Genomic DNA, 20,379 nt, shown 5'->3' with positions numbered 1-20,379 from the left:
AAATAATATCAATAAACTACTACTTACTGCTTCTAATAGTACTTAACATTAAGTGATTAGTATGTGCTAGGTACCATGCCCATGAAATACCTAATTTAATTCTCCTCAGTGACTCAATGAGGTACATACCATTGTAATCCTTTCTGTACAACTGAGAAAACTGAAACCTAAATAACTTGCCCAAGGTCAGACACCCAGTAATTAGCAGAGCCAGATTGAAGCACCATCTCTGATGCCCACTAAAGCCAGTAAGTGCTCTCAACTGCTGCATGAGCTATCCTTACCTTTCTAGTAAATTAGGTAAAGAATTCGACTAGCATAAAGGCCATTTTAATTAAAATTCACAGTGCAAACTTATTTGTACAATGTTGTTTGAGCACAGTGTTTGGCACATAATAGACATTCAATAAGCAATTATTTTTAAATATTCTAGTTTGAACTTCATGTTGAATATTTATATTTTGGTGTGATAGGCAGTTTTTCTCACTGATCTTTCTCTTTGAATCACATGTGTTTATAGACTTTTATCATTTCTGTTTGAACTTCATGTTGAAGTTTGAACTTCATGTTGAATATTGTTTATATTTTGGGGTGATAGGCAGTTTTTCTCACTGATCTCTTTGAATCACATCAGTTCATAGATTTCTATCATTTCTGAGTCTAATTTTACTACTTTTCACATTGATATGTGGGATATTGCTGGTTTTTTAAAAAATCAATAATAATAATAATCTGTTTAGTATCGCATTTTTATGCTCCATGAAGTTGAATTAAAATTCATTTCAAAAAAAGCTTAAAGTAGGGGGGACATGCTTTTTAAGACTTTATATGATCTGAGATAAGTAAAAATTCTTTTCGTTTGTATTAAATATATTAGAAAACTAACATTCTGAGAATTTAGGTTCATGTTGGATTAGAAAAAATTGTAAGGTATGTTGTAGGTCCAGGCTCTTAAAAGGGGGTAGAATATAAAGTTACAGATGGCAATTAGGGGAAAATGCTGTGGCAGTGAAATGAACGTGCTTCTGAAACTTGAGACTCAAAAGAACAGTAATGACATGCAGAGATTTCACATGGAGGTGATACAGTGGCAGTCCCAAAGAGAATAATGTTCAAATTTTTGCAAATTGGTTTATGGTTGCTGTTGGAAGACCGAAAGGGCTGTAGGTTGCTTTTTTTGTTAAAAGCTTATCTTTGGAGAAATGTCTATTTAGGTCTTCTGCCCATTTTTGGATTGGGTTGTTTGGTTTTTTGTTATTGAGCTACATGAGCTGCTTGTAAATTTTGGAGATTAATCCTTTGTCAGTTGCTTCATTTGCAAATATTTTCTCCCATTCTGAGGGTTGTCTTTTGGTCTTGTTTATGGTTTCCTTTGCTGTGCAAAAGCTTTAAGTTTCACTAGGTCCCATTTGTTTGTTTTTATTTCCATTTCTCTAGGAGGTGGGTCAGAAAGGATCTTGCTGTGATTTATGTCTGCCTATGTTTTCCTCTAAGAGTATTATAGTGTCTGGCCTTACATTTAGGTCTTTAATCCATTTTGAGTTTATTTTTGTGTATGGTGTTAGGGAGTGTTCTAATTTCATACTTTTACATGTACCTGTCCAGTTTTCCCAGCACCACTTACTGAAGAGGCTCTTTTCTCCACTGTATATTCTTGCCTCCTTTATCAAAGATGAGGTGACCATATGTGCGTGGGTTTATCTCTGGGCTTTCTATGCTGTTCCATTGATCTATATTTCTGTTTTTGTGCCAGTACCATACTGTCTTGATTACTGTAGCTTTGTAGTATAGTCTGAAGTCAGGGAGCCTGATTCCTCCAACTCCATTTTTCATTCTCAAGATTGCTTTGGTTATTCGGAGTCTTGTGTTTCCATACAAATTGTGAATTTTTTTGTTCTAGTTCTGTAAAACATGCCAGTGGTAGTTTGATAGGGATTGCATTGGATCTGTAGATTGCTTTGGGTGGTAGAGTCTTTTTCACAATGTTGATTCTTCCAATCCAAGAACATGGTATATCTCTCCATCTATTTGTATCATCATTAATTTCTTTCATCAGTGTCTTATAATTTTCTGCATACAGGTCTTTTGTCTCCACAAGAGGGAAGAGATATGGGAACATATGTATGTGTATAACTGATTCACTTTGTTATAAAGCAGAAACTAACACACCACTGTAAAGCAATTATACTCCAATAAAGATGTTAAAAAAATATATAAACAGGGACTTCAGGAAAAAAAAAAAGCTTATCTTTCTTACTTTTCTCCCTGCTAATGTCTTATTCCTCCGTTTTTGCAGAAGAAAGAAACTGTGGAAAGGAATTTATTTTTCATTAAACTCAGCATGTAATATCAAGAAGGATTTTTTTGTTTTGTTTTACACCTACCCATATTTCCTTCTCTTGAATTTCAGTATATGGATATGTTTGCTGTGAAAGTATTCTTTCTGTGGGTCTATTCTCAGTAATAAGTTATTTTTGCTTTTTTGGTAATAATTAATGAGTGTATATTCTACTGCTGCTCTTAAGTGCTTAATTACCTTAATTCTCTTCTTTAAGGGAGCATAGATCTGTTTGTATTCTAAATCTAAACAAGTTATTTCCATAGCTGAATACAGTATGTACTATAGCTGTGATAAATTTAGTCTGGTTAGGATTTTTTTTAGTGATATTCATCGTGTATTAAAAGGTAGAGCTTAGGTATAGTTCTAAGTGGATTATTCAGTGGGATTGTATTTAAATATTAGGGTCTGTAAGACATTTGATTAAGATCATGTGGACTTTATAAATTATATGTTTCATCTCTTATTTTATCTTACAATGAATGTCAATGAGTGAAGGCCGTGTGAACTTCATCTTTGGTGGAGTAGGGGTAAAGAACTTAAGTGGTGGGAGGCTAGACGTAAAAAATGAAAAATATATAGTTTTTTTTTTTCTTCCCCCGAGATCTACCTTAGCGCTTTTGTGATGATTTCTTCTTTAATTTAAAAGGAAAAACCTGTTAATGTAGAGAAGACCAGATGAATAGTTGTTTCCAGTTTACAGACAAAGTGATTTTTTTTTGGCCATGCCATGCGGCATGCAGGATCTTAGTTCTCCAGCCAGGGGTCGAACCAGTGCCGCCTGCATTGGGAGTGCAGTCTTAACCACTGGACTGCCAGGGAAGTCCCTATAGACAAAGTGGTTTTGATATTAAATAATACTCATTAAGAAGGAAGTTAGATTTCAAAGCAGAGGGCCATCGTCCCCCAACATTCTTTCCTTTTATGGTATATAAAGTGAGTTTGAATACATTAAGGAATTGAAAATATAAGTATAAAGATTAAATTGGGCTTAAAATTTTTTTTTATTAATTTAATTTATTTTTGTCTGCATTGGGTCTTTGTTGCCACGTGCAAGCTTTCTCTAGTTGCGGCGAGCAGCGATACTCTTCTTCGTTGTGGTGCACAGGCTTCTCACTGCGGTGGCTTCCCTTGTTGCTGAGCATGGGCTCTAGGCACTCGGGCTCAGTAGTTGCTCTAGGGCATGCGGGCTTCAGTGGTTGTGGCTGTCGGGCTCTAGAGCGCAGGCTCAGTAGTTGTGGTGCAGTGGCTTAGTTGCTCTGCGGCATGTGGGATCTTCCTGGACCAGGGATTGAACCTGTGTCCCCTGCATTGGCAGGTGGATTCTTAACCACTGTGCCACCAGGGAAGTCCCTGAATTGGGCTTTTAAAAGAGGGATTTGAAAATGGAGAACAGGTAGGTGATTGTTCAAAAAGGAGATGGAAAGTTGGCTTTTAGTAGGACTTTAATACGTTAAAAATCAAAGAAATATTAATAGAAAAAAATAACAGATGTAAAAAAAACTAAGGTTGAAGAGAAGTTGTTTATAAGATATTGCAATTAAACACCCATTTGTAATGGCATAGAGGTCATTAGCAAGAGCTTTGGCACCTTGTGGCAAATGCTGAAAGAGGGCAGTTGGTTAGATTAATGAATTCTTAGAGTTAGGAGGAAGTTGAATAGGTAGATTTTAATTCAGAAGATGTTGGGGGTAGGAGTTTATAAATTAATTAATTTATTTTTGCTGTGTTGGGTCTTCGTTTCTGTGCGAGGGCTTTCTCTAGTTGTGGCAAGCGGGGGCCACTCTTCATCGTGGCGCGTGGGCTCTCACTCTCGTGGCCTCTCTTGTTGCGGAGCACAGGCTCCAGACGCGCAGGCTCAGTAGCTGTGGCTCACGGGCCCAGTTGCTCCGCGGCATGTGAGATCCTTCCAGACTAGGGCTTGAACCCGTGTCCCCTGCATTAGCAGGCAAATTCTCAAACACTGTGCCACCAGGGAAGCCCCTTACGTTGTTTTAAAAAACATTATTTGCCAGATAGACATTGGGTAGCAAATTATGTGAATCTGTTTGATGAAACGTTTGGTGTTACCTCAGATGTACTGCAATATTCAAAAAATTTAAAGCTTCTAAATTATACTTTCTCTTGGTATATGGCTATGGCTATTAGAAATTATTGTGTAGACTGTCTGAAGTACCAATTTAGTGATTTTTAAAAATTAATGATTGGTGGGTGAACCTAGTAATCTGTTTTGGGTAGACAACCTAGAATTGAGATACTACACAAGCTATTTATGTAGGCAGCATGTACTTATTGAGCAGCTATTAACTTCTGGGCACTATGCCAAGCTCTGGGATATAATGATGAACAGAAAACTGTTTATCCCTCTAGGAGCTTATTTCCTAAGAGGGAAGACAAAGGAAGAACAGGCAATTAAAGTAGAATGTGATAAGTGTTAAAACAGGGAACTGCACAGAGTACCTCAGAGGAGCATGTAACTAACTCAGCCTTAGGGAATCTGCATGTGGTGACAACTGAGCTGTGTTCTGAGGCTAGGGCTGGCTGGAGGAGGGGGCACAAAGAGGAAGACATCCATTGCTCTGCACAGAGGGCCTATCCTTGGGCTTAGTGAGACCAGAGGCGCCTGGGTGCTCAGAGCTCTGGGTGAAGTCCTCCAGTTATTCACTTCCTTTCTATTGAGTGCCTCTCATTGCATAGATTATAATCTTTTCAGGGAAAAAATTATGTCTTTTACTATTAATATCTTCTATAGCTTCTCGGAAAATGATGGACTTGCCATCAGTGTTTAATAAATAAATACTTGTCATTAAAGCTAGAATCACATGGATTTGACATAGTGAAAATGAATCAAGTTTAGTAACTTCTTTAATAACATGTTGATTCTTTAAAATAAACAGAAAATAACGTAAGGAATATGTTTGTTGTAAAAATTAGATAATTTGTTTTATGATTTTGATTTTATTTTGGTACATTTTACTATACAGAATTTTAAAAGATACTTCTGGTTAATGATGTCAGAATACTGACATCTCTGTTCTCTAAACCAACTAAAAAGAATAAGGAGAATCAGAAACAGAAGAAAAACTCAATCTTTGATAACTAAAAAAAACCTTGTAATCAGAATATATGAATTAGTGCTATTGAAGTGCAGTGGGAATGGAACCAGGGCAAGAGAGGATGCAAGGAGAGGATGATTTCCTCTGTAGAACTCAAGCAAAGTGGGGGGAGCAGCTTCCTCCCAAGTAGGTGACGCACCATGAGGACGAAACTAGTGATCCCCTTACTAGGAATCTCAAAGTTGGTATATACATTGTGCTCCCTGAGTGGCAGGAGAGGTGGGGTTGAATAACAAACCGTAGAGTCGTACTATTTTTGCAAGAAGTTGAGAGTAGAGGAGAAACTGGCAGCATGCAGCCATATAGCTGCTGATCTGGTCAACTGAACAAAAATAAAGCCTAAATTATCATCCCCTCATCTATGCCATGTGGGCCCCTGCGAGTTGGGGAGACTAATCCAACATTGAGTCAAGCCTTAAGGGAGGAGTGTTGGAGATGATCATTTTCAGAAAGAACAGAGAAAGTGAAAATTATGAATAAATAGTTCCTTATGCTGGGAGGTGGTGTGCAGAGTTGGGGGCGAGACATGGCTCCTCTGATACAGGAGTTTAAAGATGAGATACAAAAGCTCAAGAAATAAATAAGATATAAGAGTGAGCTCAGGGAACCAGGGTATGAAATAAAAGAGGAAAATATAGTCATTGTAGAAATGAAGGTCACTTTCAAAGCAGCACATATACACTATAGCTGATGATAATGGAGGTGAGCTTGAGAAATTTGAATAATCCAAAATGGAAAAAATAAAAATAAAGACTAGAGGGCTTCCCTGGTGGCTCAGTGGTTGAGAGTCCGTCTGCCGATGCAGGGGACACGGGTTTGTGCCCCGGTCCGGGAAGATCCCACATGCCGCGGAGCGGCTAGGCCTGTGAGCCATGGCCGCTGAGCCTGCGCGTCCGGAGCCTGTGTTCCGCAACGGGAGAGGCCACAACAGTGAGAGGCCCACGTACCGCAAATAAATAAATAAACGAAAAATAAAGACTAGAGACAGAGACAGATATGGAAGACAGTAAATCTAGCATACCAATAATTGGTACCCCTGAAGGATACAATAGAATAAATGAAGTAGAAAAAAAAATTCAAGATACTAAGGAAGAGTTTCCCACAATAAAAAATGAAATTCTAGAATGGCTTCTAGTATTTAAATATAGAGACTTAAAAAAAAATTTTTTTTTTAATTTTGGCCACACCACATGGCTTATAGGATCTTAATACCCTGACCAGGGATTGAACCCTGGCCCCGGCAGTGAGAGTGCTGAGTCCTAACCACTGAATCGCCAGGGAATTCCCATAAAGACTTTTATTGTTAGGTTAAAGTGGGGGGAAAAAAATCAAACCTCCGATAAAAGAGGCTGGCCTCAGGCTTTTTCATTCTAGGAGACATGGAAAAAAATTATACAAAGTCAATAGACAAAAAAGAAAAAAATACGATCCAAGACTTTATGTCCAGGCAAGCTATAGTTTAAGTATAATTTCAGTTGACATATAATTTTAAACAAAAACCATGGCTTATTTTCCATAAGTCAGTCCTTGGTGGGGAATGTGGAAAAGGGAGGTAACTATTTTATAAACTATTGAATCAAGAAATGAATTGAAAACGAAGTTAAAAGAGTAGTGATTAGCATCGAATAATTTTAAATGTAGGACAAACATTAAAATGTCATAAGCTATAGCAATGTAGAAATAATAATCTGAGGAAGAAACACTGAGTTGGAATGGGTAGGTAGTTAACAAAAATGGAAATTTTTCTCATTCATAACATGAGATTAATCACAATAATGCTAAATATACTAATTTTCTTAGTTTGGAGTAAAGAAATGTTATTTAAAGGACACAGACTATAAATCTTCCAGGAAAATAGACTGTATAGTGAAATATGTAATAAAAAGATAGAATTGAAAGCTAAAAACAATACAAAAAATAAGGTAATAAAATTAAGATGAAACATTTGTCATGTAAGTAAATACAAAATTATTAATTGGATGAACTCATTTATTAAAAGAAAATGACTCAGATTGGAGCAAAAAAGTCAAACCTGTTAAGAGATGCATCTAAAAATGGGACCAACAAATAATAATTTAGTAAATATTTTAGGCTTTGTGGTACAACTACTAGTTCTGCTGTTACAGCATGAAAGCAGTCATATACAATGTGTAAATGAATTAACAGGACAGCCTTCCAATAAAACTTTACAAAAACAGGCAGCGGGCCAAATTTGTCTTATAAGCCAGTGTTTGCTGACCTGTGATCTAAAACAGTGCCTCAGAAAACCTGAGAGTAAAATGATGGGCAAAGACTTAACCAGCAAGTTCACATCCAAAAAAATGGAGTCCAGGTATTAGTGTCAGACAAGGTTGAATTCAAGACAAAAAGCATCAATTGAGTTACATTTCCTAATGATAAAGAGTGACAGTCTAGTGATCATGAATCTCGGTATCAAATAATACAGCTTTAAAATTTATAAAATAAATACAAGGAGAAACAAATAAGATGATAGTAGGAGATTTTAATTCATCTCTTCCAGCTCTTGGTAGATAGAGAAAGCAAACGAAATAAGTAATAACATAGTGAATGTTAATAGCATGATATATGATACAACTAACAACATACCCTGGAAACAACGAATACTCTTTCCCAGGAATATCTGTTAGTCCCCAAATAAAAACTCAGTCAAATCCAAAATCAGAAATATATGCAGATTATGCTCCTTCTTTTTTCCTTGTGAATTTGTTTTTATTAGGATATAGGGGATGGATGGGTTGAGAAATATCTCCGTGGGTTATGACCCACCAGGGAAGTGTCCATTCTGATCTTCCTGGGATAGCTTTTAGAACTTTTCCTTAGAGCTGCTATTCTTGCTGCCAGCAAACTCTAAAGGTCCACTGCTGAGTGGCTGCTCCTTGGAAGAGAATTTCCTCTTTTTCTTGGGGGCACTCTTGTTTCTGACTTCAGGGTCACTAACTGGTTCCTCTTTGGGGAACGATTTCTTCCTCTTGGGAAGACTTCCACTGCTAGCTGTCTCTTCAAGGTCACTGCTAACCAGCTTCTTGATTTCTTTTTCTTGGGTTTGGAGAAAGAGGTGGGTCTTCCATTCCATTCTCCTGAGGAGCCTACTGGGGCTTTTGCTTTTCTTCATTTGGGGTCTTACACTCCTGGGAGGCAGCCGAGGACTTGCCCAGGGGATGAGTGTGTGCTGCAGTCAGCTCTCTGGGCTCTCAGCAAGGTCTCAGCACCGTTGTCCTTCCTCACATTCCTCTACACTGCTGCTGTTTTCTCAAGGTTGTGAGGGCAGTTGCAGCCAGCTGTTTCTCTTTTCCTTCTTCAAGTGTTTCTTCTGTTTCTCCAGCTTCCTTGTAATCTCAGCAGCTATTCTCTGCCTGAACCATTGCCTCCTTCATGACATCCATTCTTTTGTGGAATCTCTCCAGTCTCGTAAGACAGCTGTTCCTCGACTTATTTGTGAAGCTTCTCCCCAAATACGCTTGTGGGCACCTCAGAGAAGCAATCAATTCATGAAGCAGTACTGCGTTCATTTGCTAGGTGTCTGGAGATGCAGCCTTTGTTCTTGGCAGCTGCTAGGCCATTGAAGGTGGAGTGGAAAATAAGTCCATATTTTGGGGTGTTACCCCTTGTCTTCAGAGCTCTGGAAACTTGGTTCCTTTTTTGGGCCCAGAGAATCACTCAGACACCAGTATGCTCCTTTTTTTTTTTTTTTGTGGGATCTTAATTCCCTGACCAGGGATTGGACCTGGGCCCCCGGCAGTGGAAGCACGGAGTCCTAACCACTGGACCGCCAGGGAATTCCCAATGCTCCTTGTTCTTAACTAGCACTAAAACAAAGGGAAGCATAAAACTCTACCATCTGAAAAAATTAAATAACTCTTGGGTCAAAGGAGAAATAAAAAAATAAAATCCAAATCAACTAGAAAGTATTGATAATCAGAATTCTGTGTATTAGTACCTATGGGATATGCTTAAAACAGTACTCAGGAAAATTTATAGATGAAAACAAATTACTAAGCAAGAAAAGAATGAAAATGAAAGAATTCAGCCCAAGAAGTTAACAAAATAATAAAATAAATGGAAAGAAAGCAGAAAGAATGAACATATAAAAGCAGAAATTGATGAATTAGAAAATACATGGAGGTGCTGATAAATCCAAGAGGTTTTTGTTTTGTTTTTGTTTTTGGGGGGAGGATATTGGTAAAAATAAACAGATAAACTCCTGTTGAGCCCAATCATGAACAAAAGGAGAAAGCACAAATATCACGTATGTGTATTGATATACACAGAATACAAGAATAAGTCACAGATATTTAGAAATTTAAACGTAAGAGGTCACATTGCTAAATTGTATGCAGATAAACTTGAAAACCTGATCTGCACAAAACACTAGTAGGCCCAGGCAACTTTCTAAGTAACATTATAATTACAATGCTTTTTAACTGTTCAGGAACATAGATTCTATAAATTGTTTTTTAAAATATTAACACCTAATTCTGCCAAAGCACACAAAAAAACTCTAGACATTCTCAAAATACAAAAGTCAGAAATCCTCAATATTAGCAAATGTAACTCAGCCAGACATTAGAAGAATAATGCATGATGACCAAGTTGCTTTCATCCCAGGAGTGTAAGAAGAGTACAGTATCAGGAAATACTAAATACTAAATATTTTTAGTACATATTTTTAAAAGTACAAAAGAGAAAAATGATCATTTCCCTAGAAGCTGGAAAAGAATTCAGTAAAAATTAACCATCAATTCTGAGGTTTTTTTTAAAAAGAAACAAATTTTAATAAAGTAGGAATTTCTTTATACTTCTTTAACATCACACAGGAGTCAGCATTATTGCTGCCATTGACTCGAAGCAGTTCTCACTTAAAGTTAGGAGTACCAGTGGTTGCTATTATTAACATTGTTCCAGTAGTTCTAGCCAATGCAAATAGGGAAAAAGAAGATGCATAAACATTGGAAAGAAAGGGGGAATCATCAATCTTGATAGATATGATGTCACCTAGATAGAATATGTCAGTAAAAAGTGAACGTTAATCCTTCATATGATTTATAAAATATTCTCATACATATATAGGCTACTTTTTTCATAATGGCAGTTACTTTTTTCAGTCACTTATTTCCAGCCTATTTATTTCCTGAAGTTCATGTAGATTTACTTGGACTAATTCATGAAAGATTTATGTTTGCCAGGTGGATGAGCAGGCCAAAGAGAGGGTGTAAAAATGAAACAGCATGGGTTTGCTTTGAAATAATTTCCTGTCCTGAACATCCAGACCTTCGGGGCAGCTAAATTTAAATTTTTAGTCCAACTTTTCTTCCTTGCCTCCTGATAAAGTGAAAAGGGAAAGCTATTATTTTTGTTTTACATTGATGTATGATTAGGTTTACTCAGTAATAAATGTGATTTTTATTAACCAGGCTAATGTTTCAGATTTTTTTTTTTTTTTTGCTAAAGTAAGTGTAATGCTTCTCAAAGGTAATACAAATTCTCTACCTTTATCATCAGCAGGTAAAATGTAGTGATAATAAGAACGTTTATGACTAATAACTTGTATTTCTTCAGTGCTTAACTTATACAAGGCATGGTACTTCGCGTGTTGCGTGCTTTTATCATTGGATCCTTAGAGCAACCTGATAACATAGCTACTAATATTATCCCTATTTTACAGATGAGAAAACTGAGGTTAAATGATTTGTTCAAGGTGAATACTGTAGTTACCTTGGCAGATAATCAGACTTGAGCAGACTTATCTTCTGACTCTTCAAGGATTTATGTATCTTGTCATTCACTGGTATAAGGAGTTTCATATTTAGTTTTGCAAGTGAGAGAGTGTTTCTTGAGTTTCTCTGTAGCTGGTATCTAAGCTGTTCATCAGCTGTCTGGGTGACTTCTGGAATGTGGAGAAGGTGGGTTAGACCAGTGGTCCCCACCCTTTTTGGCACCTGGGACCAGTTTCGTGGAAGACAATTTTTCTACGGACCGGCGGGGTGGTGGGGGTGATAGTTCAGGTGGTCATGTGGGCGATGGGGAGCAATGGGGAGTGGCAGATGCAGCATCGCTCGCTCCCCGGCTGCCCACCTGCTGGGCCGCGGGTTCCGTCACGGGTCCACGGCCTGGGGGTTGGGGATCCCTGGGTTAGACCACAGCAGCCCCCTATGTCCTGGTGTGACAGATTAGTTGTTTCAGTTTCATTGCAGACTATATGGTGTTATGGTACATAAATGTTACTGCTGGACCTTTTGTGTGTAGAGAGATAGTGACTATTGTGTGATTGCTTCCTTCTGTTTTCTTCTTAAACCTCCAAAGACTCTGTAAGCCACGATAATTATACTATAGCAGTGTGCTGCAGAGCACTCAACTGAATGGTGGAAATGTGGTGAATAGTCTTTGGACTCAAGAAATTTACAGTCTGGATGGGATAGGTAGGGGGGAATATTAGAGGGAAAATGACTTTTTAAAACAGGAATTTGTTCTTTTTTTGTAGTTTATAGAAACATTTGTTATAAGCTGCTAAATATTTTGCCAACATATCAAAAAATGTAGTTCAAGTTCTGGGGGAAGTTTTGGGTCTATGAGCTCATTCCATTGTCATTTTAAAGAGACCTGGGTTCTGAAAATAGGCATAGCATGCAACCATCAGTAGTGAAAAAAGTGACTTGCCACCTTATGATATTAGTTTGGTGGAAGAGCCCTGCTGCTTTGAGTTATTTACAAAACTTAACCAAAGCAAAAATTATTTAGTTCAATTTGGAGTGGTAGGGCAACTTAATATTTTATAATGTGTCTTATTATTTGAATTCAATATTGAGATGTTGGACTACAATGAAGAATCCATCCTGTTAGGAAGGGTGATATCCTAGTATTTTACTTCCCAGATGAGCGAGCTTTGCTTATTTCTCTTTGTTAACTAGGCCTTTTGATATTTTTGTAGACAATCTGCTTCATCTTGATTCTGCAGCATTCCAAACTGTGGTATCCTTGGGGTTCTCTTAACATTGCTATGGTGCAGAAGATTTAAAATCAGGTATGGCTGTGGGGCAGAAGTCCCTCAGTGAAATTCTCAACTTAAATCTGCATTATACTCTCTGATTTATCATTTGGGTTTCTTTTTTTGTGGTGGTCTTTTAGCTGATGTTCACAAGGAATAGAGTCACGTGATGTATGAAGGGAAACATATACACTTCTCTGAGGTTGACAATAAGCCCTTGTGCTCATATAGCCCCAAACTGTGCAAGCAGCGGCGACTCAACGGCTACGCTTTCTGTATCAGACACGTTCTGGAGGACAAGACTGCCCCCTTCAAGCAATGTGAATATGTGGCCAAGTATAATAGCCAGCGCTGCACCAACCCCATCCCTAAATCAGAGGACCGCAGGTAAGCGCTGACAGTGGGAAGCAATCTTTGATTATTAATTAGTAGGCTTGGGAGTTGGGTTTTTTTGTTTGTTTGTGTTTTGATATGATGAACTTAAATGTTGAGTTCTGGGGGTAATCTAAGTAAACTTTAGAATGGTTCTAAAGATGAGTGATGGCAATATTTAAGAAATGGAGTAGTAACTTTGGGGAATTATTTGAAAAGTATGTTTGTTTTCTTCTTTTTTACTTAATAGACTTTCTAGGATTATTTTGAAAAAAAATTTTTTTTGCTTGAAGTCTTGGCACTGATGTGTTTGGTTTGCAGCCTTAGAAAGTATTTCCTGATTTCTCTACTTAGAATTTCATCAGCCAAAGTGAGAGAAATTATAGGAACTACTTAGGTGTTATAATTAATGATAATAATTTTAGAGTTTTTAAATCTTCGTTTGAAAAGTAGCAAATGGTATGTACTTACTGAAAAAGAATTATTCAAAAGAATGATTACTTGAATCATTCAGATTTACTTCCTCTCAGACTTCTTTTGGTTAAAAAGGGTTCCATATAGACTATATTTACTATAATTTAGAAACTGTATTTTCATAGTAAAGTAGGCTTTTTGACTAGGATTATGAATTTATATTTTTCTGAGTTAAATAAAATGTGGAGGTGTTTTTAAAGGAGTCTTACGCTGATTATCCATCTTTCATATTCTTAGGAAAATTTATATGATTTCACATGTAATCTCTTTTTTTCATGTCTCTTTATTCTCAGTTCTCCAGAAACCATGCTGATCATTGTAGGATATTACAGAGAGACGCATGCTTATTTTCCTAAAAGTTTCAAATACTTGTTATCTTTAGGTAGAAATTTGAACTTTTTACTTGTCTTTAAAAAATACATATACAACCTTTATTTTTGTTCCTATATATAAGCGAATGTCACCTACGTAAATTGGTTGAAAAGGAATCATGTATTTTATATGTCATGGTGAGCAACTTTTAAACTTTTAGGGTGAAATAAATAATTTGTGTTGATAAATATCCCACCAAAATGAGTACAGTATAATGTGGTGATTTGGGAATACTCTCATAGAATTTCTAATGAGCACTGTAGGCGTCAGATTACAATACCTGAAAGTTAGAAACAGCTGTTTAGTGAGGAAAGGAATAAAATTTTAATCTCAGGTGAGAAAGGTACCAAGGTATTAGGCTAAGCATGTCTGTCCAGTTGGTTTTAGCTGACTGAAAATAATTTCTTACTGCTGCCCTTTTCTAACTTGAAGAATGGATGGACTTGGATTAACTTTTATACTTCAAGATCCATTATAATCACATTTCTATAATTTTGTCTTAAATTTAGTTTATCACACACAGTTGCAATTTTTGTCAACCTTGGATTTTTTTTATTTCAGTCGAAGCAAGTGTTATCTTAATAGCTAACAGCAAGAAGTAAAGTGAGAGTCACTCTGAATTTCTCCAAAATATTAACTCTCTGAACCATACGTCTTCACCTTTATATTTGAAGTAATTTTCTTTTTTTAGAACAAGAAGGGAAAGGACTTTTGTGTTGCTGTGTCAAGAGAAACTAGGCTTAATAAATGCTAAGTTATACATTTTTTCAGAATTGGTCCAAAATCACATGAACACAAATGCTATGATTACTTTTCTTGTTGTAGGGTTGATTGAAAACAGATTAAAGTAGACATTAGTAGGAGGTAATATTTTACCTCAAGAAACCCAGGTTGAATTCATGTAATAGTATGTTTAAACCTGTGTATAAATATAATAGTTATAACTGTACTATATGATACAATGTAGAAAAGATTAATATTCTTTTGAAAATAAGCTTTTATCATTGTTAAGGCAGTTACTCCTTGGACACTTAGGGATTTGACATAGTTTTATGTATAGTTTTAGAAAACAGATTCCCAAGGACTTTTAATTGACAGAATTATCTGGTTGGTAGTCAGCTAGAGGAAACTTCTTAATATCTGGTGTGTAACTTAACCTGGTATGTATTATAAGTGCTAACTTATGGGATTCCGTCTTTTCGATAGAATAGTGTTATGTTCAGTAGAAATACTGGTATAATTGAAAAGTCCATTTTCTAATATACAGTGGGAAGCTAAGGCCCATTACTGTAGCCTTGATAGTTTAGAGATAAATGGGTATATTAAGTTGGTTATTTTATATAGTACTTTAAATTTAAGTTTGGTATAATTTTATATATATATTTATTTAATGGTATGTATTTACCAAGAAATTTTCTTGTTTCCTATATTTATTCTTTTCTAAAACAACTTAAGATATAATTCACATACCGTACAAGTCACGCATTTGAAGCGTACAATTCAGTATTTGTTAGTGTATTTACAGGAGTGTGCAACTATCAACACAGTCTAATTTTACATTTTCATCCCCTCCAAACAACCCATTTGCAGTCAGTCCCCTGTATTCTTTTAGACTGGAAGTTCATATTTGCATTACTTTAAATGCTGTTCATAACTAAGCTGTTCTAATTCTAGTTACGAAGAATTTTCCCTTTTAGAAGAGGCAGAGTTTTTAAGAGTTCAGGCTAAATGTTGTGATAGTGTGACAGTGGCTGGAGTGGGAGTTGAGGGTGGGGTTGAAGGAGGACTGTACATGCGGATTTACCTCTGCTGGATTAGGTAATGTAGTACATAGTAGCCTCATTTACCAGTCCAGGCTGCCCATGTAAATGAGCAGAAGAGTTTGATTTCTAAATTTAAAAAACCCACTTCACTTCTCCCCACTAATAGTACTTATCCTTTTGTTAATTTGAAAATGAGTAGAAAATAACAAAAAGCATTAACTCTTTGTTGGGAAGCTTAGTACAGTTATCCCTGAAACCCTTTTCCTTGTTGGCTGCAGCTTTATGAATCTGTTCTGTTTAAGGCGTGTAAGGGACCTAGCTCAAACCTGCTAGGCACACGCGTGTGCGTGCACGCACACACACACACACAAACACAGTGTAACGTCTCTTTACTGTCCAGAAAGCTTTTTCTTAATAGTTCTATTTAAAATTAAAGAGTGCCTCTGATAGATTTATTTTTAAGACACACCAACAAAACCATGTGTCCTGATTTTTGGTGAATCTGTGTTTTTAACAATCATTAAAACAGTTTTTTGTTGCAGCCCATTGAGTTTGGGGATTGACATTATTTACTTTATTGCCTTTTTCCCCAAACTGTGTTCTATGGAGATATCATAAATATGCTGCAATAAAATAGGTGCCATTTTAAATATGTTTGGGAAGCAATGCTATATGGGTAGATTTCTGCCCTTGGTGTATAATGCACATTATCATACAAAATGCTTTGAGAGGTTGTCTAGCAGAAACAAATGATGAAATCATTATCTAATTCTGTTTAAGCCAGCATTTTCCAAATTTATTTAAGCATGGAATACTGTTTTTATGACATACTTGTTAACATACCTTGGAACTGCATGAGGTATACCAGTTCAGGAAATACTACTTTTCTACTGGTTAGAAGCCTTCACAGGATTTCAGTGAAATTTATTGGAATAACATGCGTTCTACTTTCTCATTATGTAGAAGGATTCTGTCTTTTCATAGTATTTTAAAAATAGCATTTATATTACAGAAGTAACCTGCTCATTGTTGAAGACTTATGGAGTCTCTGTGAGCTTTGACATTTATTTTTTTCTATTTTTTTAATTGAAGTATAGTTGATTTACAATGTTGTGTTAATTTCTGCTGTATAGCACAGTGATTCAGTTATACATATATATACATTCTTCTTCATAGTCTTTTCCATTATAGTTTATCACAGGATATTAAATATTGTTTCCTGTGCTATACAAGCTTTGATTTTTAGTTTGTCTCAGCTCTGTCACTTTCCAGATAGGTGGCTTTGGGCAAGTTATTTAATTTGTATAAAATTTAGTTTCCTCATCTGTATAAAGGGCATTATTTTAGTACCTACTGCAGGTAGAAACTAGCTAGAGGAGATAATCCTTGTACTTAACACGTGGCTGGCTATTGAGAAACTCATTTAATCGATTATCGCACTAACTAGTTTTATTATTTTATTTTCTCCTTCTCCCTCTCTCTCTGTGTGTGTGTGTGTGTGTGTGTGTAGAACACACACAGTAGACATTTGACATTCTTTTCTTTTTTTTAAACTTTTTATCTTATATTGGAGCATAGCCGATTAACAACGTTGTGAGAGTTTCAGGTGCACAGCAAGGCGACTCAGCCATACATATACGGGTATCCATTCTCCCCCAGACTCCCCTCCCATCCAGGCTGCCACATAACACTGAGCAGAGTGCCCTGTGCTGTGCAGTAGGTCCTTGTTGGTTATCCTTTTTAAATACAGCAGTGCGTACTTGTGGATCCCACACTCCCTGACTATCCCTTCCCTCCATCCTTCCCTCCTCCCCCCATAACCATAAGTTCATTCTCTAAGTCTGTGAGTCGGTTTCTGTTTTGTAAATACGTTCATTTGCATCATTTCTTTGACATTTAACATTCTGAAGTGTTCTGTCATCAGATCTTTGTGAATCTCCAATACTTGAACGGCTTTGGGACATATATTTTTTTCTCCATAAGAGAATTTTAAGTGATCCTTTAGACTCCTGATGAGCTACTTTGTATGCTATGAATAGAGAATAACAAAGTGGTGTGAGAAGCAATAGCTGGGTGGTTGGTTATCCAGGGCCACTCACTATTTGAATGACTTGCTTCTGTCTGGCAGCCTCTTCACATGTACAATTCATATATTTGCTTTAGCAAAATTGCACAGACTTTGAGGGTTGCTTGAGGGTAGTGGAAGTTGTATAAATCACATCCATGAATGCCAAAGAGTTATTAGAGTCATGCATTTGGAACATATTAGGATTCACATTTTATGATACGTAGTTTTCTATTCTCCTTTTTTAATATGTATCATGAACATTTTCCTGTATATGTGTGTATTTTTAAAGGTACTGCAACAGCCACTTGCAGGTACTTGGCTTTATCCCGAAAAAAGAGAGGAAGAAAAAGAATGATCCTCTAGATGAGGTAAAGGTCAGGCACCAAATGGATACCATGGCCTTTAGCCTGACGGTGCCCACGTTGGCCTTGAAGATGCCCAATGGACTGGATGGAATGTCCCTCTCTCCACCGGGGGCAAGGGTCCCTCTCCACTACCTGGAAACTGAGTTGGAAGACCCATTTGCTTTCAACGAGGAAGATGATGACCTAAAGAAAGGGGCAACTGTGAGAAAGAAGTTGCAGAGCAAGTTGGCCCAGAATCGGCAGCGCCAGAGAGAGACAGAGATTTTAAAAGTTCGACAAGAGCACTTTAGTCCCCCTCCTGCACCTTCTCAGCAGCAGCCTCCGCAGCAGCACTCCCACCTGTCACCTTTATCCACTTTAAAACCTCCAGCGCCACCGCAGGGTCTAGTGTGCAAGTCACCTCAACCTCAGAACACCAGCCTACCAATGCAGGGAGTGGCCCCCACTCCACACACTATAGCACAAGCCAGGCAGTTGTCTCACAAGAGGCCTCTGCCCCTCCTGCCATCTAGTAGGGCTCCCGTCGTGGACCCGCCCAGGACTGACCGGGTCCTTATGAAAGCCACAGCCTTCTCTCCACACTTCTCTTGTATAAGTCGACTGCAGAGACTGGTGAAACTGTGCACCCAAAAACATCAGCTGGACACTGATCTGTTTCCCCATTTAGGTGAGTTCCGTCTGTTTTACCATATCATGTGTGTGTAATGTGACAAGATGTGCCTATTGCACAAGGTTTTATTTTCATAACCTTCTCATGTAATAGGAGTAAAAGAATACTTGGACAGAGTGGTCAATTAAAGATTCGTATTTAGGTAGACCTCTTTAAAGTAAATACGCTACTGGACAGGACAGTGACTGGTGAACAGGTTACAGAAGAAATAGGAGCTGGGAATTTAGAATTCCAGTTATAGCTTCTAGCGGTAGTAGTAGCAGTATTAAAAGCAGTTGTGTTTGGTTTTGTGCCTCTGAGCTCAGTCCCTGTGTGTCTAATGAAGTTCTCCACATGTCTTATCACAGGACTTTGGAATAAGATAGCATTGTAAATATCTGCTGACAGTTTTCTGAAAAAAAAAAAAAAAATTCTTAAAGTAATACCTGTTCACGATTGAAAAGCAAAAAATTACAGATAAAACTTTAATGTAGTCAGATGTCTGTCTTTCCTTTGTTGCTTCTGAGTTTTATCTTACTCAAGAAAATCTCTCTGATAGCGAGTTTATACAGTTATTCTGTATTTTCTATTAATAGTTTGTTTTATTTTTGATCATTTAAGTCTTTGATTCACTTGGAATTTATTCTTGAATGTGTTGTGAGTTGTGATTCTAACTTTAGGAAAAATTATTTGCATGACATATGACAGCAATAGAAAAATGGGAAAAGGATGGGAATAGAGGAAGAAGAAATATAAATGGTCAATAAACAAATGAAAACCTCAATCCTTGTAACAGACGAGGAAACGCAAATTAAAGTAACAATGAGTTACTATCATATTGGCAAAAAGTATATCTGTTGTTGATGAGGATATGGGATCTCATACTTTGCTGGTGAGTAATGCAACAGTATATACTAATTAAAAGTATATGTATAGCCAGCAAGCTCACCTTTGGGACTCTATCTATGGATAAAAAAAAATATCAGAACGTAAGGATATGTGTTCCAGGTTGTTTACTACAGCATTGCTTACAGTATTGCTTGCAGTATTAAAAATCTGAAAACAACCTTTATAACCTATAGGAAATTCAGAATTGGGTAAATTCTGGTACATATACATTTTATGAAGTATGCAGCTATTAAAAAGAATGAATGAAATCTCCATCTTTTACCTGGATGTGCTCATGATACATTAACAAGTAGAAAAATACCAAGAGGTATTGTACTGTCCCATGTTTGTAAAAATAAGCAAAGTGAACAAACAAGGGACACCAGTATATCTATTGATCAATCATATGGATAGATGTATGCCTCTCTGGTATGAGCATAGTTAAAGTGTGAATGGATGTACACTATCAGTCTGTTAACATTGGCTACCATGGCGGGGGATGGAATTGGACAGGATATGTTTTGGGGAGATGGGAGTGATATTTCTTCTTCTATAGCTTATTATTTCATTTGTTATTAAACCATGTATGACTTTTGGTAATTAAAAAAACTAATAAAACTTAAAGAAAAAATATAGATAAGCAAAGTAATAAATTAAAACACCCCAAGCCTTATTAATACCTATTTGTTAATATCTTGGCATATTCTTTTAGATACATAAAAGTAAGTTCCTGTTGTATGTACAGTATTGTAACCTGTTTTAAAATGTTTTGTAATGTATTATCACGTTAGTAATTTTTCATACACAGTTTGTCACAGCTGAATTCTTTCTTGAATTTAAATCAGTTCCAATTTATTAAAGTGTAAAGTGTTGTAGCTATATAGCCCTCTCAGTAAAATAATTACCGTCACATCTTTAATTTTTCCTTCAAATAGATTCCTGGAAGCAGAATTGCTGATCCCAAGCTTTTG

General features: G+C 36.7%; 1 protein-coding gene across 1 annotated transcript in view; it reads left to right on the top strand.

Annotated features, from left to right (window-relative positions):
- The first annotated feature begins 12,626 nt into the window (after positions 1–12,626).
- INO80D (INO80 complex subunit D) overlaps positions 12,627–20,379 on the top strand; it is a 41,724-nt gene continuing 33,971 nt past the window's right edge. Inside the window, exons 1-2 of the mRNA XM_065880835.1 lie at positions 12,627–12,844; positions 17,796–18,538. Coding sequence (XP_065736907.1) covers positions 12,627–12,844; positions 17,796–18,538 — 961 coding nt within the window. The remainder of the gene's footprint in view (positions 12,845–17,795; positions 18,539–20,379) is intronic.

The sequence above is a fragment of the Phocoena phocoena genome, chromosome 7 (assembly GCF_963924675.1).
Source record: "Phocoena phocoena chromosome 7, mPhoPho1.1, whole genome shotgun sequence".
Classification (NCBI taxonomy): domain Eukaryota; kingdom Metazoa; phylum Chordata; class Mammalia; order Artiodactyla; family Phocoenidae; genus Phocoena; species Phocoena phocoena.
The sequence above is the reverse complement of the archived record's forward strand: the minus strand, read 5'-3'. Positions and strand labels throughout refer to the sequence as shown.